This window comes from Colletotrichum acutatum, assembly GCF_030867785.1.
Source record: "Colletotrichum acutatum strain CBS 112980 chromosome Unknown BDZ83scaffold_20, whole genome shotgun sequence".
In the NCBI taxonomy this organism is placed as follows: domain Eukaryota; kingdom Fungi; phylum Ascomycota; class Sordariomycetes; order Glomerellales; family Glomerellaceae; genus Colletotrichum; species Colletotrichum acutatum.
The window spans coordinates 354,328-372,613 of record NW_026849014.1 but is presented as its reverse complement, the minus strand read 5'-3'; the positions used below and the strand labels follow the sequence as shown (position 1 = coordinate 372,613).

At 53.1% G+C, this 18,286-nt stretch overlaps 5 protein-coding genes across 5 annotated transcripts; all 5 read right to left on the bottom strand.

The window, feature by feature from the left end:
• Positions 1 to 1,778: 1,778 nt before the first annotated feature.
• Positions 1,779 to 5,639, bottom strand: BDZ83DRAFT_610979 (phosphatidylinositol 3). Its single transcript, XM_060507630.1, has 5 exons — positions 5,286 to 5,639; positions 4,977 to 5,163; positions 2,442 to 4,923; positions 2,187 to 2,391; positions 1,779 to 2,131 (listed from the first exon to the last, which is right to left on the bottom strand). Exons 1-5 carry the CDS (start codon positions 5,363 to 5,365, stop codon positions 2,092 to 2,094), a joined length of 2,994 nt encoding a protein of 997 aa, XP_060368098.1. The 5' UTR covers positions 5,366 to 5,639; the 3' UTR covers positions 1,779 to 2,091.
• A 477-nt stretch (positions 5,640 to 6,116) lies between these two features.
• Positions 6,117 to 7,750, bottom strand: BDZ83DRAFT_610977 (uncharacterized protein). Its single transcript, XM_060507629.1, has one exon. It carries the CDS (start codon positions 7,662 to 7,664, stop codon positions 6,582 to 6,584), a length of 1,083 nt encoding a protein of 360 aa, XP_060368097.1. The 5' UTR covers positions 7,665 to 7,750; the 3' UTR covers positions 6,117 to 6,581.
• A 3,371-nt stretch (positions 7,751 to 11,121) lies between these two features.
• BDZ83DRAFT_571298 (Alpha/Beta hydrolase protein) lies at positions 11,122 to 12,421 on the bottom strand (the record flags this gene model as incomplete). The annotated part of the gene is made up of 2 exons (XM_060504395.1): positions 11,122 to 11,985; positions 12,041 to 12,421. 2 exons carry the CDS (start codon positions 12,419 to 12,421, stop codon positions 11,122 to 11,124), a joined length of 1,245 nt encoding a protein of 414 aa, XP_060368096.1.
• Positions 12,422 to 13,294: 873 nt separating this feature from the next.
• On the bottom strand, positions 13,295 to 15,222 carry BDZ83DRAFT_610973 (mRNA capping enzyme). The gene is made up of 2 exons (XM_060507628.1): positions 14,883 to 15,222; positions 13,295 to 14,718 (listed from the first exon to the last, which is right to left on the bottom strand). The coding sequence occupies exons 1-2, from the start codon at positions 15,077 to 15,079 to the stop codon at positions 13,758 to 13,760; spliced, it is 1,158 nt and encodes a 385-aa protein (XP_060368095.1). The 5' UTR covers positions 15,080 to 15,222; the 3' UTR covers positions 13,295 to 13,757.
• BDZ83DRAFT_610969 (PX domain-containing protein) lies at positions 15,223 to 18,233 on the bottom strand. Its single transcript, XM_060507627.1, has 5 exons — positions 17,740 to 18,233; positions 17,343 to 17,668; positions 17,018 to 17,284; positions 15,842 to 16,966; positions 15,223 to 15,781 (listed from the first exon to the last, which is right to left on the bottom strand). The coding sequence occupies exons 1-5, from the start codon at positions 17,840 to 17,842 to the stop codon at positions 15,686 to 15,688; spliced, it is 1,917 nt and encodes a 638-aa protein (XP_060368094.1). The 5' UTR covers positions 17,843 to 18,233; the 3' UTR covers positions 15,223 to 15,685.
• Between the last annotated feature and the right edge of the window lie 53 nt (positions 18,234 to 18,286).

Genomic DNA, 18,286 nt, shown 5'->3' with positions numbered 1-18,286 from the left:
GAGTTCGAATTTGGTGGTCCTACATAGTGCCACAGACAGCTCATTTTTGACTTTTTGGTATCTTTTCATGTGCAACTATTCATATTTTCCCATATAGCTCGTGGGTATAGATTCAGCCTTAATGAGGTGGTTGTGAATAGAACTATTAGCGTAGGGTATTTTTGTCGCCCCAGACAAGAATTTTGGATGGGTGCGGTGCCATGATGAGTGTGCGTGATGGCATAACGTCTATCCTCACGTTGAGCACGACGATAGGAAGCTCAGTAGGCCTTGGGCGAAGTTGATCAGATAAACAGGAAACCTAGGGCTTTCATCGCAGTTGAAACGTGGTTGACGTGTTCCTGTTGCGACCCCCCTCCACCGTTCGTCGTTGAGACAAGCCCAGGGTCGAGCGGCAGCTGTCTTGTCAGGTCTATCAAAGACTCGTCAAGGTTCTGTTGGTACAGGGCGGGACTGGCTGCCAGTATCACTCCCTGGCCCCGCTCAAGAAGGTAAAAATCAGGGGGGCTTCTGGGCCTACAGATGTTCTTTAGATCGAATTGGTTGGTGCGGGAGTTGTCTGATGGAAGGTAGAAATCTTGAATGCGCTGGAGGCTGTTATAATCACTGTCTTTCTCAATTTTTGGAAATTTCATTCTTTCCGTTTCTGAGTGGCAATGGCACCTTTTCCATCTCTCAAGGACCTTGCTCTCCTGTCTTTATTCTCCTCTGAATACGATTGAGGGACTAAAGGAGAAAGCGGAATGATGGGTAGGAAATATTAAGAGTAGGTTATACAGTTGTAGACCGGGCCCACTCAAGTACTTCAGGTTCAATACATGATTATCAGCAGATCAATCTGCCATCAGCTTTCAGTTCAAGTTTCCAAAGCTCAAAGCTTCAGGAGCAGATGCTTAGGAAAGAGAGAGGATGGATAAAAATGGCCCCTTATATAGGCCTTCTAATCAGTACCGCCGACTTGAAAAAAAATTAGCCAAGAGTTTGGGATTAAACAGAGCACGCCCTTTCTGAAGTATTTGATCTCAGTGAAAATGGAATGACTCTTTGATATACAGCTTTTCCCTCGCGAATCTATGCCGAGCTCCAAGGAATTGCGTCTCGACGAAGACCTGCATGCCGTCATGGAGGCAAAGGACGAGACGTAGAGTTGGACTTCTATCCGGCGTTGCTAGTCCATAGCATGGTTGTTTCCGACACCTTGTGAGAGCATTGTGTCAGTATTTGGTTCCGAGGTAGCAGCTCCGCCTAAACTTGCAGTTCATATGCTGAGTGAAGATGTGTGATATACCCTCGCGAATGTCTCAAGGAGTACATTGCACGGCAGGGGGTTCTTTCTGATCCCCAAGTATCGCGTGAGTTTGGATGAGTTACGGGGTGCTCGTCTCGCGTTGCTCCAAGTGAGGTTAGATCAATTTTCAACGAGCTCTGGATAATATAACTTCAGGATTCAGGATTAGGTGACGTCCCCCAAGGCTAGGTCGAGGTAAGGTTCTTCTATATTGGGTACGGGCGGCGGGACAGTAGGGCCATCGTATAATCTATGAAAACTGCATATGCGACCTAGACACTACGGCAAGGAGTGGTCTCTATTTGTTTTGCGATGTCGTAGAGGGATTCGAGTTTAATGACGATCTCGCGAAAGTGGACGAAGACTAAACATCGTAGGAGGGGGGAAGCTGCGCCGTGAGGTCTCGAATAGTCGCCCTTTTAATTCACAGATGGGGCCCGCGGCACAAAAACACCTCAAGGCACAACGAGATCTCGGCACTGAGACGGATGCTCCAATCTCGTCTTTGAATATATAATGTTATTTTAGCATATTTCGGTATCCTATATATCGCGCTCAACTCTCAAGCGGCCAGTCATCTGCTATGCCTCTCTTGATAGCTACTGTCCCTCCTCCATCAACTCATAACAAATGACCGAGAAGATCGTTCCTCGGCTGCGTCATTACCAGCCTAGCCAGTTCAGTTCAGTTCAGTCCAGTCGTCTATTCAACCGCAACGCCGCCCAAATGCCTAGATGCACATTTCATGTCCCAATGCTTTCGAGAGCTTGTTGATCGAAGTTCTTTTGTTTCGTCACAACCGTCTAGTAAATGCCTTGCGTTCTATATTGGAAGGTGTCGTAGCTAGAAAGTCACGTTAGTATGAGCTTTTCGCGGACAAGACATTGTTCAAACTTACAGCCGTGTGTAGTAGCTACCCAGGGACTTGCCAATCAGGTCAGTCTCCACAAACTGCTCCGCTTCGTCTGCACTCAGCTGCAGCTGGAAGCGTTGGCGGAGATTGTGTGTGGCCTGGACAACTCCCGCCGAGTAGCATGGCATCTTTGAGTCACGTCCCATCATGGCCACCAAGTCGATGATGTTATCCGCAGACCGCCGCAGAGCTGAAATTGAGTTAGCAATGTTATTTCTCCAGGCTCAATGCAGAACTTACCTTGGAAAGCTTGCTTGCAGAGCTTCTTGTAGTCTTCGTAATCATCAGACCCAATGCCACCGAGCACCTCGATATACTCCTGAGTGAGTTTGAAAGGTGCCGCCTCAAAACCAACAGAGCCTGGCGAGTTGGACAACATGAAACCAAAATCGATGTGGACGATATGACCTTCGCTGTCGATCAGGACGTTACCGTTATGTCTATCCTTCAGCTGTAGGATATACGAAATCATGCTGTAAGCGGCTAGTGAGCGTTTGAAGGCGTCTACACCCGCTTTGAAAGGCTCGCTATCCGGAGCACCGAACGCCTTCACAAAGTGGTCTCTCAGCGTAGCAAACCGGCGTTTCTGACCAGGACTTGTCTCCATTGACAACGTCAGACTTCTCTTGATTGAATGCAGCGACACGCCATTGGTGATGGTCTCAATCAAACCGGAGGACTCGCCCGTAACGAGAATCCGCATAAGCTTGACCCAGACGTTGACCTTCGCGTCGACCCAAATCTTATGACAGACGTCAATGAGCTGGCAAGCGAAAGCTTCCTGGCGCAAGTCTGCTCCGGTCTTAACAATGACACTGACCAAGTCCCAGTTCTTCATCCATCCATACGGTGAAGTTTTGCGGATGCGTTCTTTCTTCGCTTGCCATGCCTCACCAAAGACAGCCGCACTAGGATCATCGCGGTCACCCTTACTCTGAATACCACCAGTTTTGATATCATTCTCCATTCTCGCCAGTCCTGCGCCAGCATTGGGCCCCGGTTCAACGGGAGATTCGCTCTCGGCTTCAGGAGCCTCAGGAGCTGTAATGACAGAGTTTGCTTGAGCGGTAGAAGCTTTGGCAATGATGGTGTCGAAGGTCGGGCCCTGCTCGTCCATATCGAAGCTCTGCTCTTCCAGGCTTTGCATGCTCGCAATAATCTTGGCTCGGATCGCCTGTACTTCATGTCGTGGTCGCTTGCCGCTCGTAGCTTCAAGCTGAGCCAACATCTGTGAAGCGGTGCGCATGTGGGTAGCGAGCGCGGAGAAATCTGGTTGATCAACTACGGCATTAGGCCGTGAGGAAAGTGTCATCTTGCGGAGTGGACCTGTTGGGCTGCTCGATCTCGAGGTTGATGTTCTAGAGCTCCGTGGAGTCGTGATTTCTGACATAACAGTCGACATGGCAGATGTACCGGCGCTCGGAAGACGTTGAGGCTGCGACGGCGGAACCTGTTTTCCTTGGGGTTTCTGGAAAGGATCATCATCGTACGGCTTGATCAGGGGAGAGCTTCCCAAGTCGCCAGAAATCGGCTCAAACACGCTGTCAACTACTGTCTCTGGTGTTTTGGGCGCTATGGGTATGCGAGGTGAGTCGGAAAGGTCAAAAATACGTCGGGTATGGCCGGGATCGGATAGGAGAGTGGCCAAGAGCCTCTTGTTATCTGGCGTATCCGGATCGAATGTGAAGTCATCTCTCAATACCTCAACCATGAGAAGATATGGCACCTTCTCTGCGCTGTTTAGCACTGTCGACTCTCCTGGATTCAGACGAACAATTCTATGGTGCCGACTCTTTGCTGGGGAACCATCCACCAGGGTAGGTGGGCAAATCACTGGAACGTCCACTTCCGCCGGCAGGTCTTGCGCGATGAGGGCCAGCTCTGCGCGAAGAGCACTGAGCCGAGCGGGTTTTGGCACGATCACAAGCCTGTTCGAGATACCCTCTAGCGCAGTCAGGAATTGCGTCTCACACCTAAAGTAGTGTTGGCGAAGTAGTCTTGTCTTTTGAAGCGTTGTCAACTCAGAACCGGCGGCACCGCTCTTGAAGTGAAGGGAATGTCTCCTGTTCAGAGCATCGTTAGGGCGTGGGGGAAATCCTGCCGATACTGGTGTTGCCGGTCTCGTTATGGCTAGTCTTGGAGAACGTAGCTCGGGGAGAGGTAGCGAAGAGGAGCTCAGCCGGGCGTCATCGTTCTTCATGTTGAGATGAGACGAGAGACGCTTGACTTCGATGGGGGTCTTGGAGCCAGAGGAACCCGGCCGAGACGGAGATGGATCCGTCGACCGATGCTGCAAATTAGACGACGCGACACCTGGGGATACCAGATCCGGCGTGCTGACCATCCGCCCACCATCTTTCGTACGCCTAGACCTCGTGCTCCCAGCCGTCACCGTGTGGGCTCGCGTCACCTGCGCTGTCTTGGGGTTGCTATCTCGAGAATCGGATATGAGGTCGTCGGACGGCTGAGGCTTCCTAGCCTGTGCCACGGCAAGTGGTCCCGCCCACTGTGGGACTAGTGGCACCGCGACACTAGCCAAGACGAAGCTGGCCAGGACCGTGACGGGCAAGATGTTCTCCTTGATCTTATCGTGCCTCGCAGCATCTGGTAGGCCGAAAACAATATGCTGCACCTTGTTGTATACCCTCCGGCATGTTTGAAAGGCCTTGGACGACGGATTGGACGATAGATCGTGTAGATACGTTTGGAATAGCCAGAATGTCTAGGAGATTGTGAGCGAATACGGCAGCGCAACAGCGGGGAGACGAAACGAACCAGAAGCGCAGCGGTGACGGACTCTTCGCACAAGTCCAGGAGGAACTCCTCCAAGGCCATGGACTCGTTGTCGACGCTGATTATTAGGTGGCATAGCTGCGGCAGGAAGAACTCGATATCCTCGTAGGGGAATTGTCGCAGCTTATTGCACAGGACATAGTGAATGCCCACATGGTCGGCGTAACGACTAGATGAAGGAGAGATCAGGGGTTAGCAGAGAGGTCTCCGATTGTCAATTGCCGAAACATGCATCAATTGAGAGCATAACGCGTGACGGCGACGGGTGGGCGCAAGAGGAGGGTCGCTCACGAAAGGTAGGAGACCGAGAGAAAGGGGTTCGAGTTGAAGACGTCGGACTCAAGGAATCGCTTGAGCAGGTCCCACGACATTGGTTACGCCACGGAGCGGAATGAAGGATGCAAGTGCAGCGAGGCTCGGTGCCTCATTTGATCATGGACATGAACGGGATTCGCAGGTCGAGGGATGGTTTCGCATGGCGGGAAGCTCAGAAGACTTGGGAGAATTGTTCGAGCAGTCGCAGCAGGGCACGCAAGAGGATGGAAGACAAGACGCCCAGGTACACACGGTGGCCGGTTACTCGATGCAGATAGGTAGCTCCCTCTCCGCCGTGAATTGGATGTCGATTTGTCCACTAATCTGAGGGCATGACTTGGAAGGTGGGAGGAATGCCCCATGCACGACCCGCCGTTTCCCAGTGCTAGTGCCTAAAATTTCTGGCCTCAAATTAGACTACGTCGCCGGTTACCTCAGCGAGCATGAACCTTGGGCGGACCACCTCATGCTGTCTGAGGACGGGAGCCTCTGTGAAGGGGGGGCCAGCCGCACCTTGAGAACAAGAGTGCCGGACCCGAGAGGATCAAGGTCGTGCGCTAGGACAAATGGGGGCGACGGCCAAACCCATGTCTGCGGGGCATCTTCGTTTTATCTGCATATGTGACGTTATTTGCATTCGATTCCTGAGTGTCCTTTTTCAGTTTTCAGCGGTGATATTTCCCATGGTAAACCTGTGAAGTGAGAGTCTCATTGACAGACAGGGCAGAATGAAGAATGTCACTCTACGAAGCATAGTCAGGCAACAATGTCAAGCTCAAATGTGCCACAGCATCGATAAAATATAGCCGCCTCATATGACTATGAGCAGGGTGTCTTTGAGTGAGTTGAAAGTGAGTTCCACATGAGACGTCCCCTGGTGAAGGTACCTACCTCAGCAAGACGCTCCTCGGCGCGGCTCATCATCATCATCCCATATGCATTATGAGAGGAAAGGTGTGCAATTGATAAAATGCTTTCATTCTAAAATCGTAAGAAGGCTTGTCCAAGACATGCTCGAAGCGCATATAGAAAGACAAGCCGTCCATGGCATGCAAGTCGAGGAAGCAGCGCTTGTTCCTCCTTTCCATAAGGTAAACCATGTAATATTTCCCCCCAGGTGCGGCTCGACGAGTTTATCGCCGTGTCACCCAACGCCGATGTAGATGCTAGCCAGTCCAACGCCAATCCTCATAACCCTTTGTCATATTTCTCATCATGGGAAGTTTCCCTCCCCTCCCCTCACCCCAAGACCCAAGCTGAATATGAGAGAACTCATGCAGCAGCCTTCTTCTTACGGCCACCCTTGCCCTTCTTCTTCGTCTCAACTTCCATTTCCTCGTCGCTTGACGACTCGGCCTTGGAGCGGCCGCCTCTCTTCTCTTCGTCGCCAACCTTTGCGGCAATGTCGGCCAAGAAGTCATACTGACCATCTGTCTCGATGACTTGCTTGAGCATCTGAGCCGTGACACGCTTGGAGTTCTTCTCCCGTGCGATTTCGGCACTTCGACTGACGACAGCAATCATGAACATCTCGAGGGCCTTGCCAACAGCAATGGGAGTCTGCTGGGCGACCTTGCCAACCTCCTCATCAGCCTGCATGATACGCTTTATCCTAGCTGTGGGGAACTTTGTCCGAACGGGTGAAGGATCAATTGGAGGTGGCGAGTCAGCCTGCTTTGTGTTCTTTCTGGGAGGCATGGTTGCTGAAGCGGGTGTTTGTGGTAGATGTTGTGTATCCGGGTTGTAGGGGATATCGTGTAATTGGGGTGGTCCGCCAAAGTTTTTCTGGTCTAGAAATCCTTGGCTTTGAGGTGTTTTGGGCTGATGAGGTTGCTGTTCCTGATAATTGAGAACGGGCTGTATCCCATACGCGCTTTGCATATGTGGTGGGGGATGTTGCGGAGATGGGTGGTTGTGTGGCGGCGACTGGTGGTGGTATTGAGGCGACAGGTAATGCTGTTGGTGTTGGTGCTGCTGTTGCTGCTGAAGCGGTTGGTACTGGTGCTGGTGCTGACCTTGGTGGTGGTGGTGGGGTTGTAGCGGTGGCTGATAGGAAGAGAATTCCGTTTTGATTGCCGCTGGTGATGGAAAGTGGGGCTGCTCTTGTTTGATGTGAACAGGAGTAAAAGATGACTGGCTTGGGTGGTGAATGCGTGCTGAGGGGGAGGAGTATTCATATACGGGCGGTGGTGCAGCAGACGCAGAGGGAGACGGAGAGGTCTGCAGCTTGCTCAGCTGTTGCTGGTAGTGCTGCAGACTGTGAGTGTGCAGTGGAGGTGTAGGCGGGGCGGGTGCTGCCGAGAAAAAAGAAGAGAGGTCCGGCGACTTTGGTGCGTAGGTCGTGTCGTCCGCCATTTTTATCACTTTTTTCCCCTCTACCTCCGGCCCTTCTGGAAAAATTGATGGCCGCTTTTTTTTTTTTTTTTTTTTTTTTTTTTTTTCCTTCCAATTTTGAAGTGGAGGCCAAATGACAGGGGGCCTTGACTGGTGCCCCGAAAAAAAAAAGGCCAAGGTTCCAATCCAAGTTGGGCTGGCGTGGGACACTGGATGATTAAGCGAAGGGCAGGGACTGGTTTTTGAGTACAAAAGCCAGCCTACACCCCCGCCTCTTTCTTGCCCGTAGATGGTATACTGTCCGCTTCAGCACGAATAACCTTGCAATGGTTGTGTGATTGCGTCTAATGATGGATGTGTTTCGTCTTTAGTCGCTGAGTGGATATAGGTCCTGGGAAGCGTATAAGTCCTGATTCAGACTTGGGCTGCTACGTGCGGTGAATGGGCTGATGGTCTGTTCCACCGTCATATATCCTCGGGATTCAAAAGGTGTAAAACTTCGATGGCCGTACGACCAAGACAAATCGTGTTGATGATGAAAGTAAAGCGAGGCAAAGTATTGCTGCGAAGCTTGGCTTGAATATGATAACAAGACGAGACAGAGCGCAAACGCCTTTGTGAAAGTGTGGGGTCTTTTTGCGTGTGTAAGACAGCCTCGGCCAACGTGTTGGGCAGCGCTGCGATACAGGAGCGAATGACGAAGAGATGAGATCAAAGCCAAGACACGGCCTACAACATGAAGGATTCGTGGTATCCTCAGGACCCTAGCGTGTTTGCAACAGTGTGTCGGACCTGAACGGTGGATGGCAGGATGTTGAGCAGGGCTGTACGGATAACCGCTTTGCAAACTTGCAAATCGAGGATAAAGCTGCTTCCCAGGTCCAGCAAAATGGACCGGCCACTTGCAGTACAGAGAAAATCCAGGCTCACTGGGCGCTCAGTGAGTGCGTGCGTGTGTGTCGAGAACCAACGTCGCAACTGGCCAATCCTGGTGTTGCTTCGGAAAGCCGTCTACGTATCCCAGACCGCGTGAAAGTCAGAGACTCAGTGTGGCCTGAGTGGGTGGTGAATGCTGATTGTCGTTAGGAGCGTGGCTGTGACACAGGCTCGTCCGAGATGTTGATATGCCAAATAGGTAGTCTGTCGATCCAAGGTGTGTAAATGGCGTTTTTGCTGAGTCAGACCTGGGGCCTGGAAGTGACACTCGATAAGGTTTCGGTGTGTCTAGCGAGCCAGGGGTGACGGGAGTTCTGTAAGCTTGGGGTTTTCGGGGTTCAGTCCTGGGGCGTGCGACGTCGTCAGGCGTTCCTGTGCGGGGCAGCAGCGGTACTTTCGGAAGCCGCTTGATGCTCTGTTGTAGTGGTGGGAGATGTTCAGGATGGGGGAAAAGGGGGTTGCGTTTGAACGGGATTGTAAAGTGAAGTTATGTACGGAGCAGGAGGAGGAGGAGGAGGAGGAGGAGGAGGAGGATTTGTTGGCGTTGGTCTTTTTTCCAAGTCCAGGTGGCAAGGTTCGGTCAATCGAGCCTCAAAGTTGACATGCGTCCATCGGGAAGGATGCAGTCGGTCTGACAGGCAGACGAGGCAAGGCCAGGCGGCAAGAAGGTAGGCGCAGACGCACACAAGTACAGGAAGGTACACTCTTGGCGCAAGCAAACCAAGTAAGGTGTACTGTACACCTTGTTGGAACCTGCCCTGGAAATTGAGGTGGTAGATGGGCTGGAACGAATGGGAATGATTGGATAGGAAGGAGGCTGAATGGGAGAGAAGGAGCGACGGCCGTGGGACGATGCGACGGGTCGAGAAACTGCGGAGGGGCGGACGGCGATGCGGTGCGGTGGTGCGGTAGGTGCGGGTGCGGTGCGGTGCGGTCGGTGGCAGGTGCAGCCAGCGGCTGGGTGGGCTCCTTCTTTTCGCGGTGTGCGGGTTCCTTCACTCCTGGCGATGGATCACGGTGGGAATGTCCACCGTTTATATGCGCGTCGCGGGTCAGAGCTCCTTCCCAACTCCCCTTTCTTGCTGCTCTCTACGTCCCTCCCCAAAGACACGCCCAGGCAGGGGTCACGCTGCCATGCTGATTGGGTCAGGATGCCCGAGCTGTGGCCACGCCTTCCCAAATCCTGCATGAGCACAGCCGCTAGTCCCCTGCTTGACGGCCTCTGTACCTTTCCGCGCTAGCTAAGCTCTGTCGGTACCTGCCTGGCCATCCACTGGGCACCTTCCTTCCATGAGGGAGCATGGTAAGGTATCTTCAAGGCGTCCTGAATGTTCACATTGCGCCCACGTCGGCACGTCCTTCTTCAATTCAATTTCTTGCACAACGCTTCTTTTGTCCTCCTCTTTCCGTTGCTTCTTTTTCTTCACCCCCCCAACTTGCACCTGGATCTCTTCAGCCATCCTGTTCGCGCCAGAATAGTCGCAGCTCATCGGCGTCATCACTGATTTCGCCACATGGTCGATGTCTCCCCCTTCGTCCCAGCTTGCCGCCGCATGTCGCAACCTCGCAGACGTGGCTGCATCTCAAGGCGCGAAGTAACGTGAGGCAGGCTGAAAAAGATGGCTCAACCGAAGCAAGGTAGGCCACGGCAGGCTGGCTGATCTCTTTTACCGTCTCAGCTCCAGCTCCCTCATCAATAATTTCGGCCCCCGTTTCCAGATTCTAGACCTGCCCTGGTTTATGGCGCAACCTTGAACTTCGACAATATCTTGTCTCATTTACTTGTTCATTCTCGACATGCTTTGATACCTCGTGGCCCTGACCTACATACGAGCTTGCTTTGTCTCCATGAGACACCCGACATCGTCAAACCCCGCCGCCATCTACCCTCAACGCTGCCTGGAGCTGGCACCCTCCCTGCACCCTAGGCAGACGAGCTCTTGCTGCAGCGCGCCATCGTCGAGGAACCCCGTCGTCCGAAAAAGATGTTTTCTGTCGCAAAGCCGTCGCGCTCCTCAACTCGTCACTGTTTGAACCACATGTGACTTCATCCGAGACCCACCACAGCTCCCTGCCCGTCCGAGCTTTGCGACGGCACCTCGAGTGAGTATTCCCCCGTCTAGGTCGCCAATCGCCCTTCCCGCCAAAGCAACTTTGCAGCGGGGCTACCTACGAAGAACTTGTCTGCATCCTTCAACGCGTCTTCGCGAAATGTTTGTCGCCGTTTCTCTGAACAGATATCACCCTACTACCCGTCGCAATTTCCTGTCGGCGGACGGCCCGGTATGCAGGAACGCAACTCAATCATGCAGGTAATCAAATCACTAAATTCTATTGTTTACGCCATATCCTATTGGTGGCCAGGGATGAAGATAACGAAGAGAAACAGCTGGAGACCACCTCAAGAGGCCACGACTGTAGAAACCGAGTTTTCCCAACTCAGGTTTCGAGGTTGGCGTGCCTCGGTCTATGACAGTTTTTACTTGATCTAATCAGACTTTTTTTTTCTAAAAACAACAATCTGCATTTAATAGGCTTTCTACTAAATGTGTTTTCTGATGGCTGACGTGAGTGTCCGCAGACCCTTGAGTCTCTTGTCCTCGGTGCTTGACAAGAATAACGAAACAACGGGCCAGGCGTGAATACCGCCATCCTCGCTGCGACTGTCGACCTCGGTACTTTTGACCAAGACGTTAATCAGGTCCTTGATGTCGAGTGCGAACACCTCTTCTGATCCGTACGTGATGAAGAAGCCACAAAGTGGACTAGCTTCCGCCCACACCCGAGGATCGGCGCACTGCCCAGGCGACGCGGTCTTGTCGTAGACATGCGCTGCCCCAGCATACTGCACCGCGTATTTCCACAGCGTGTCGCGATCCAGAAAGTCGCTAGCCGTATTTTCATGCTTGTTGGAGATGAGCTTGGCCCATGGCGAAATCAAGACGCAAAGCCCTGGAAGCGGGGACTCTGACGCCTGGCGCAAGTGCTCCTGGCTTCGACCTTCAGATGCAGTGGAATCGTCACTCTTTTCCTTGAATGCCCGGGCCTCGTTCATGTGGCCCAGCTCCAGCAACAGCGTCAATATCAGGGTTGCTCCCGCCGAGTCTCCTGCAACGACCACCTTCCGGGGGTCTCCAACTTTTTTCAGAACATGCTTATAGCCCCTCAAAGTCTCGTACATTTGCCTCGGGTACACTTTATCGGGCACGAGGGTGTACTCGAGAGAGAATATTGCAGGGTTCTGGTAGCCGGCTTGAACGAGTAGCGAGTGCCACGACAGGAGAAATTCGAGGTAAAAGTAGGCGGAACCCATGGCGAAACCGCCTCCGTGGGCGTAGTATACCACAACGTCTGGCGGTTGCGACGCATCCTTTTGAATCCAGACCCCTTCGAAGCCGTGTTGGCCCTATCATTCAATTCAGCCACCGGCCATTATGCACTGAGATGTAGGTTACACTCACCTTTTCCTTGTGCTCACTCCAGGTTGCAGGTGACCTGAGATAGCCATGCCGCAGCATTCGAAACCGCAGAAACGGCAGAGATATGTACTTTGAAAAGAAGACACGTCCAATGTTGGTTGGCAAGTTTGCAAAGGCGTAACGCACACAGCGTATGACTAAATCTTCGAAGAAGCTCGCGCGCTGCACAAAGGGCGATTGCTCGTCGTGGCTAAGAAAACATCGCTCGCGGAACAGGGAAGTCGGCAGTTGAACCACGAGAAACGGCAGCATCTTCAAGGTGACCACCACCGTTGGGAAGAAACCAACGTTGATGAGGAGCTGCGGCGTCAGGAAGATGACAAAGACCAGACAGTCGAGCAGTGATACCGGTCCGAGGATCATGGTGGGCGGCCAGGCTGCAATTGATGCAGGACGGAACCGTGGACCGACTTATTTTCCCAAACGCGACGTGCCGTAGATTACTATAAAAGGTGGTGCAGAAGTGGTCGTATCGTACACAAGCGCCAATTGAGTCTATCGTGAGCTGCAGGACAAATCTAGAAGAGAGGAAGAAGGGAATCTGAGGGAGGAAATTGACGATTGAAGCAAAGACTGAGGTCGATGTTAAGAGAGGAGCTTGTCTCAAGGTTGATGATTTCAAGGTTGTAGCTTCGGACTTCTCTCGAAAGGCACTGCCTTGAGCCATTCCATCCCTCCCTTCGCCGCCAAAAACGATCGATTTCCACGCGTGGGCTAATGTAAGATTGGGAAATGGGAAGCTTTTGGCTTTCTTTTGTGACGTCTTCGAGGTTACGGAAGGCAGTCCCAGTGTCCGTGCCTGCTCAGACACTACCTGGTGCGGGGGGCGCACACTTGTCTACTGAGCTTGATGGTTTGTTGGGGAGAGCTGGAGCTCTTACCTAATGTAAGGTAAGGCAAGGTGTCGAGCGCCGGTTATCCATTTCATTAGTTTGGGACGACGACAGGAGCTTGTCAGCACCTGCCCTGTTATTTCCATGTCTACATTTTTGTGGCAGTGAAATCCAGCGAGGAGAAACTAGACCTTGTAGATCTGAATCAGACATCCATCTGGATCAAGGAAAGCAATGGGGTGCGGAAAGGTCCATGTTATTCATCCCTTGCTGGGCATTTTGGCTTGTGATTGCGGACCAAGTATTTCACCACATCGGTCACGTATGGGGAAGGTGTGCAATTAACATGCCTTTTTGCCTGGAAGAGGTCTCGGATTGGCTAGTTGGTCTCAGCTCGAGAAAAAAGCTCGTTCAAGCAGTATAAGTTACTCTTTTATTTCAATGGTACTCGATACACTCTCATGCCCCGGAACCCGGTATGCCCTCCTCGCTTATCCTATAAGCTGGAAACGCCAAAATAGTTCATGCTCACATCCTAGCTGGACATCGACAGAGCAGAGAATTGATGAGGGTTGTGTGCAAGGGGGCAATATCTCAACCTCCGCCCTCATCTCTTTTTGAACTCCCTTCCGTATTCTCTGTTTCTTTGGTTGGGGGGGCTTTTTGCAAGAAAAACACAACACCAAGACGCCTTCGTCAATCCTGATCCGCACACATACAGTACTCACACATCATCCACACCATGCTTCTTCAACCCCTGCCCGTACCGCGCCACCTTTGGAATCCAACCAGGTATCTCTCAACTGCTTCTTCTTCCTTCATCCCCTCTTCCTGTTTGCGCAGAGAAGAAAAAAACGATGAAGAGACTACCGCTTGGCATTCCGCGTCTTCCATTGATCCTTGATCCCCTTAGCCGCCTCCGCAAGATCCTTCTCCGTAACCCGGTCCTCGATACTCTCCATGACGCTCTTGATGGTAGAAATGTGATTCGCCTCCGACTTGTCGTCGCGGAACCGGATAATCCGCCACCGGCCCAGGTCGTCCTTGTGACACTCCACGATGCGGTCGTTGAGCGGGTCCCCGAGACCCTTCAGCACCTCCCACTCCTCCTCGGTGATATGCACGTCGTCAAAGAACTGATACCGCCCGTCCCCCATAAAACTCCACAGCTCCGCCCGCGGCACGGCCTCGTAGTCCACAAAGGGGCCCTCGGCCTCCTCGTCCCCTTCCCCCGGCTGCACCGTCGGGAACGTCATCCGCAGCCGGCAGTCGACCGTGTTCTCTTCCGGCGGCTTCCACTTTAGGATATGCGGGTCGGTGCCGTGCTTGTACTCGCTGCTGACGCACGTGAAGATGAGCCCGTCGTTGCCGTGCCTCAGCTTGGGCAAGATCTCGCGAAACATCATCTCGATGCCGTAGCTCAGCTGCATGGCCTTCATCTCCACCAGGAACGGCTGAAAATCCCGCTCCTCCGGGTACTGCTTGAACAAGTCCCGGTAGGGCTTGTAAATGTTCTCGTTGAAATAGGCGAGCCGCTTGTCGAGCGTCCGCGACATCAAATCCTGCCCGTCCAACACGAGGCAGTCAAAGACGAGAAACCGCGGCTCTTTTGTCCCTTTACCCGTGTCGTCCATGACCAGCTCGCCGTCGATGAGCGTGCGCGTGTGGAATTTGGTCAGGTCGTCCTTGCGCGGGAAGTGGAAGCTGCTGTTCTTGATGTACCAGTAGTCGTTTTTCCGGTCGATTAGGTAGTGGATCTCCCGGCCCTCGTCTTCCGTGAGGTATAGCAGGTACCGGATGCCGTCTGACTTTTCGCAAACATAGTAGCTGTTGTCGCGCTCGCGAGCGCGCTAGTTGTCAGCCAAAAGAGTTGCGAATCACCAATTCCTCCCAGCCTCCATTTACCAGGGTTTCGGTAGCCAAAGACACACACCAAACGATCGTGTGCAGAGGCAGGAGCCTGGAGGAACGGCGCGACAAGAAGCACTCACTCTTTATTCCGTAACTCATCGACATGTTTCCGCGCGAAGCTGACGGGCTGCGCGCCGGGGAAGCTGGTCTGGTTGCGATGCAAGAGATTGGCGACCTCGCGGCGCAGGTCGAACAGCAGTTGACCGTCGGCCTTGATACCAGGTTCTGCGATCGAGGCAATCGGGCCCTCGGGAGGCGGACCCTGTACGCCATCCATGGTTGTGGATGAACCTCTTTTTTTCTGGTGTTGCGCAAAAGGGGGAGAGAAGGAAGTACAAGTCGGGTTCGGTCCTCCGTTGGACTAGGTAAGGTAGCCTCGCGACATCAAAGTCTCGGAGCTTTATCGGCCTCTTATCGATAAGACATAGAGATAAGACTGCCCCGTGCATCAACGCCGTCTCTGCGGTCTCTCAGAATTCATATCATTGATTGATGAGCTCTGCACAGGACTCGAAGCCTTTGCCTAAAATAGATACCTCTTACAGCCTCATCGGCAAGGCTTGCGAGATCTAGCAGCTCGGTGAGGCCAAATCTGTGACAAATGAGGCCAATGATCGCCAAGTAAGGCCAAACACTGGAGAACGTCACGCATTTTGAGTAAAGTCCTTTGAACTGAGTTGATTAATTGCCTTTGACCATCCCATGACTTTTACGAATGTCGAGTCCCTCGTAAACGCCAAATGAGTCTTGCTTGTCCCACGTCAGCCACCCGTTAGACTCAACGCCTTATCAAATTATTGGAAACAGCTCGTGGCCTCTGAGCCCTGTCTGTTTTGATATCATTGCGCGAATTCCCTTTCTCCCTAACGAACCAACCATACCCTCAACTTTCGTCAATCTTGGCGACCTCGGCTTTGGCATCCTCCCAGGTCTCCTTGTTTTTCTTGGCCCACTCAATTTGGCTCTTGGCATAAGCCAGCTGTGATGAATCGGGTTAGCACGGAATCGCTCCTAGTACTTTACTGATCAATCAACTTACCATGTAACGACGAAGGTCCTCTTCCTTCTCTCCCTGGAATCTCTTCAGGTCCTTCAAAATGCTTGCGCTGGCCTCCTTCACATCATGCTCAGAAACCACCTTGGCTTGTTCAAGCTGCTCGATGCTCTCCCGCGTCTTTCCAATCATGTCACGACGAGTTCTCTCGGGGTCGACGTCAGCTACACCTTGAATAGCGTGACGAATCGGTCCGAAAATCTTGTTCGTGATTGAGTTGCTGCTCGCGGCCTTCTTATGGCCTGGAGTTGAGTTGCTTCTCTGTGGAACACCCTGGGTCGCAGTCGGGACCGGCTCACCGTGGGTGGGAGGGAAGTCGGAGTCGATGGAAGCTGTGTCTTCGGCGCTGCCCTCGCGTTGATGGTGTGATGTGTTCGCCTCTCTAAGGCTCGTAGACCGCTTCGGCGCAGGCGCAATTTGCTGGCTGCTGCTGAGATATTGCTCGATACGCTTGGCTTCTTGCTCGCTGCGCTCCAGTTGGTCCAGGAGCGCAATCTTCTTGCTGAGTTCGTCGCTAGTCTGCTCCTGCTGTACCCGCTTGAGCACCCTGTACTTCAGCACGCTGCGAACAACCCCTGCGAACTGCGCATTCTCTCGCATAGGCTCTGCGAAACTGGCACCGAGAGACCCAGAAAGCTCCTCAGTAGCGATGTAGGAGGAGTCGGCCGCTTGTCCCACTCTCTCAAGGGCAGGGCCCAAAGAGGGTGCCTGTTCTGATAGCGCGAACGCATTAAACTTAGAGCCTAGTTCGCAAAGATCGGCGGCCAGTGCAGACAGGTGGCTCAAGGTCCGACGGTTGACCTTCTCCATAGAGCCCGACAACAGCTGCTCCAGTTCCTTGATAGACGCCTCATACGTGATGAAGTAAGGGTCAAGTTCTTGCTCGCTCAGGGTGTGGCTGTCGGGAGGGAATCGGCCAAAGACATGGGACCCAGTTCCAGCGATCGCGCCGGGATCGACACCAGGGCCGCCCGTTGTCTTGAGCTTAGCGGAAGCTGATGGTACGGGAAGGAAGTTGTGAGCAGGTGTAGGGTTCGCAGGGTCCAAAGGCGGCGCCTTCAGGACTGACTTGGGCACTGAGGCGACTGGGTGGGAGTGAAGGACCTCACTCTGCGACGAATTAGCTCCCGGGTCATTATGGTGCAGATCTTTCCAACTTACCCAGCTAGCATTGGGGTCCAGGAATCTCCACCACACACCGTCTGTTCGGACCTCCTCCATGCGGCGGCATCGATTCAGAAACACGGCAAGCATGCGCTTACGCAGGTCAATAATTTGCTGATCTTGCTTTGCGCTCGTAGGGTTCGCGGCGTAGTCTGCCATGGTATGCTTCTCGGGGATGGGGGGTATAATCAGGGTAGGGTGCAGCCGGGTCAATGCCTCACGCAAAGACGCGAATTCCGAGTATCGGCGGCGCACTTCGAGGTTCTGTGGAACAGTCAGTACCACAACTATCGAGGAAGCGATCCTTCGCACAACCACATACGCCTGTCCGGATGGTGTAGACAATGTATTTTCCACCGCTCTCCGCGCTCTTTCCTGCATCAGTAATGAGGATAGTCATGCTCGGATTCTCCCAGAGAATCTGCTCGACGCGGCTTTCGTAGCCGCCGGGCTTGGGGCGCGGGACAAGATCGCCTCTGTCTCTAGCAATCGGCTCATTGTCGCTGCTCTCAGCTTCGCTGTCTGGGAGGGTATGGGAGCGATTCTGAGGCGCCTCATCGCTTGTAGTCGACGGGGTCTGAGGGATGTCGAATCGCTGGTCTAGAGTCTCCCAGTCGGCATCAGTACTGTCTGAAGAATCATCCAGATCTATGGTTTCCATCATTCTCTGAAATCTTCAAAACGACGAGGGTTGAGCTGGGGGCAGAATCGCGACATACACTCACGGGTAGTAGGAGAGGCTGGGTTAGCAGAAGAGGAAGTCAGGCTATCTCTCCGGTCAAAGCCCTCGGCATAGGGATTATTGTCCTCATCGTTCCACATCGTTTCGGTGTCGGATTGGAAGGAATAGCAAACGAAGCTATAGGTCGGTATTCAATCGTCCAGAAGGGTTTGCAGTCTCAAACAGGATGCGCAATCGGGGATGCGCAGCTGAGCCGGGAGCTGCGGGGGGGGAGGAGGGGGGGAAATGATAGATGGGACTCGTCTGTCGGCATGCGACAAGCATGCGGTTGATGATCGCAACGTCCGGTTAATGTTGAAAGCTGTCCCAAAAAAAAAAAAGTGAAAGGCTTGAGGCTGACGGAATAATGGTCGGGTTGAAAGAGAGTTACAATACGGACAAGCAGACTTGTCGGGCGGCAGCGTGGGGAGAGGTGATCGGGGCTGCGCGAGGTTGGACTAAGGTGAGCTCCAGGGTGCAGCAAGTGCCTTTCCGGCCGGAGCAGCAGGCAATGACGAAGCCACCTCCCCTGGGGGCCCTGCTCC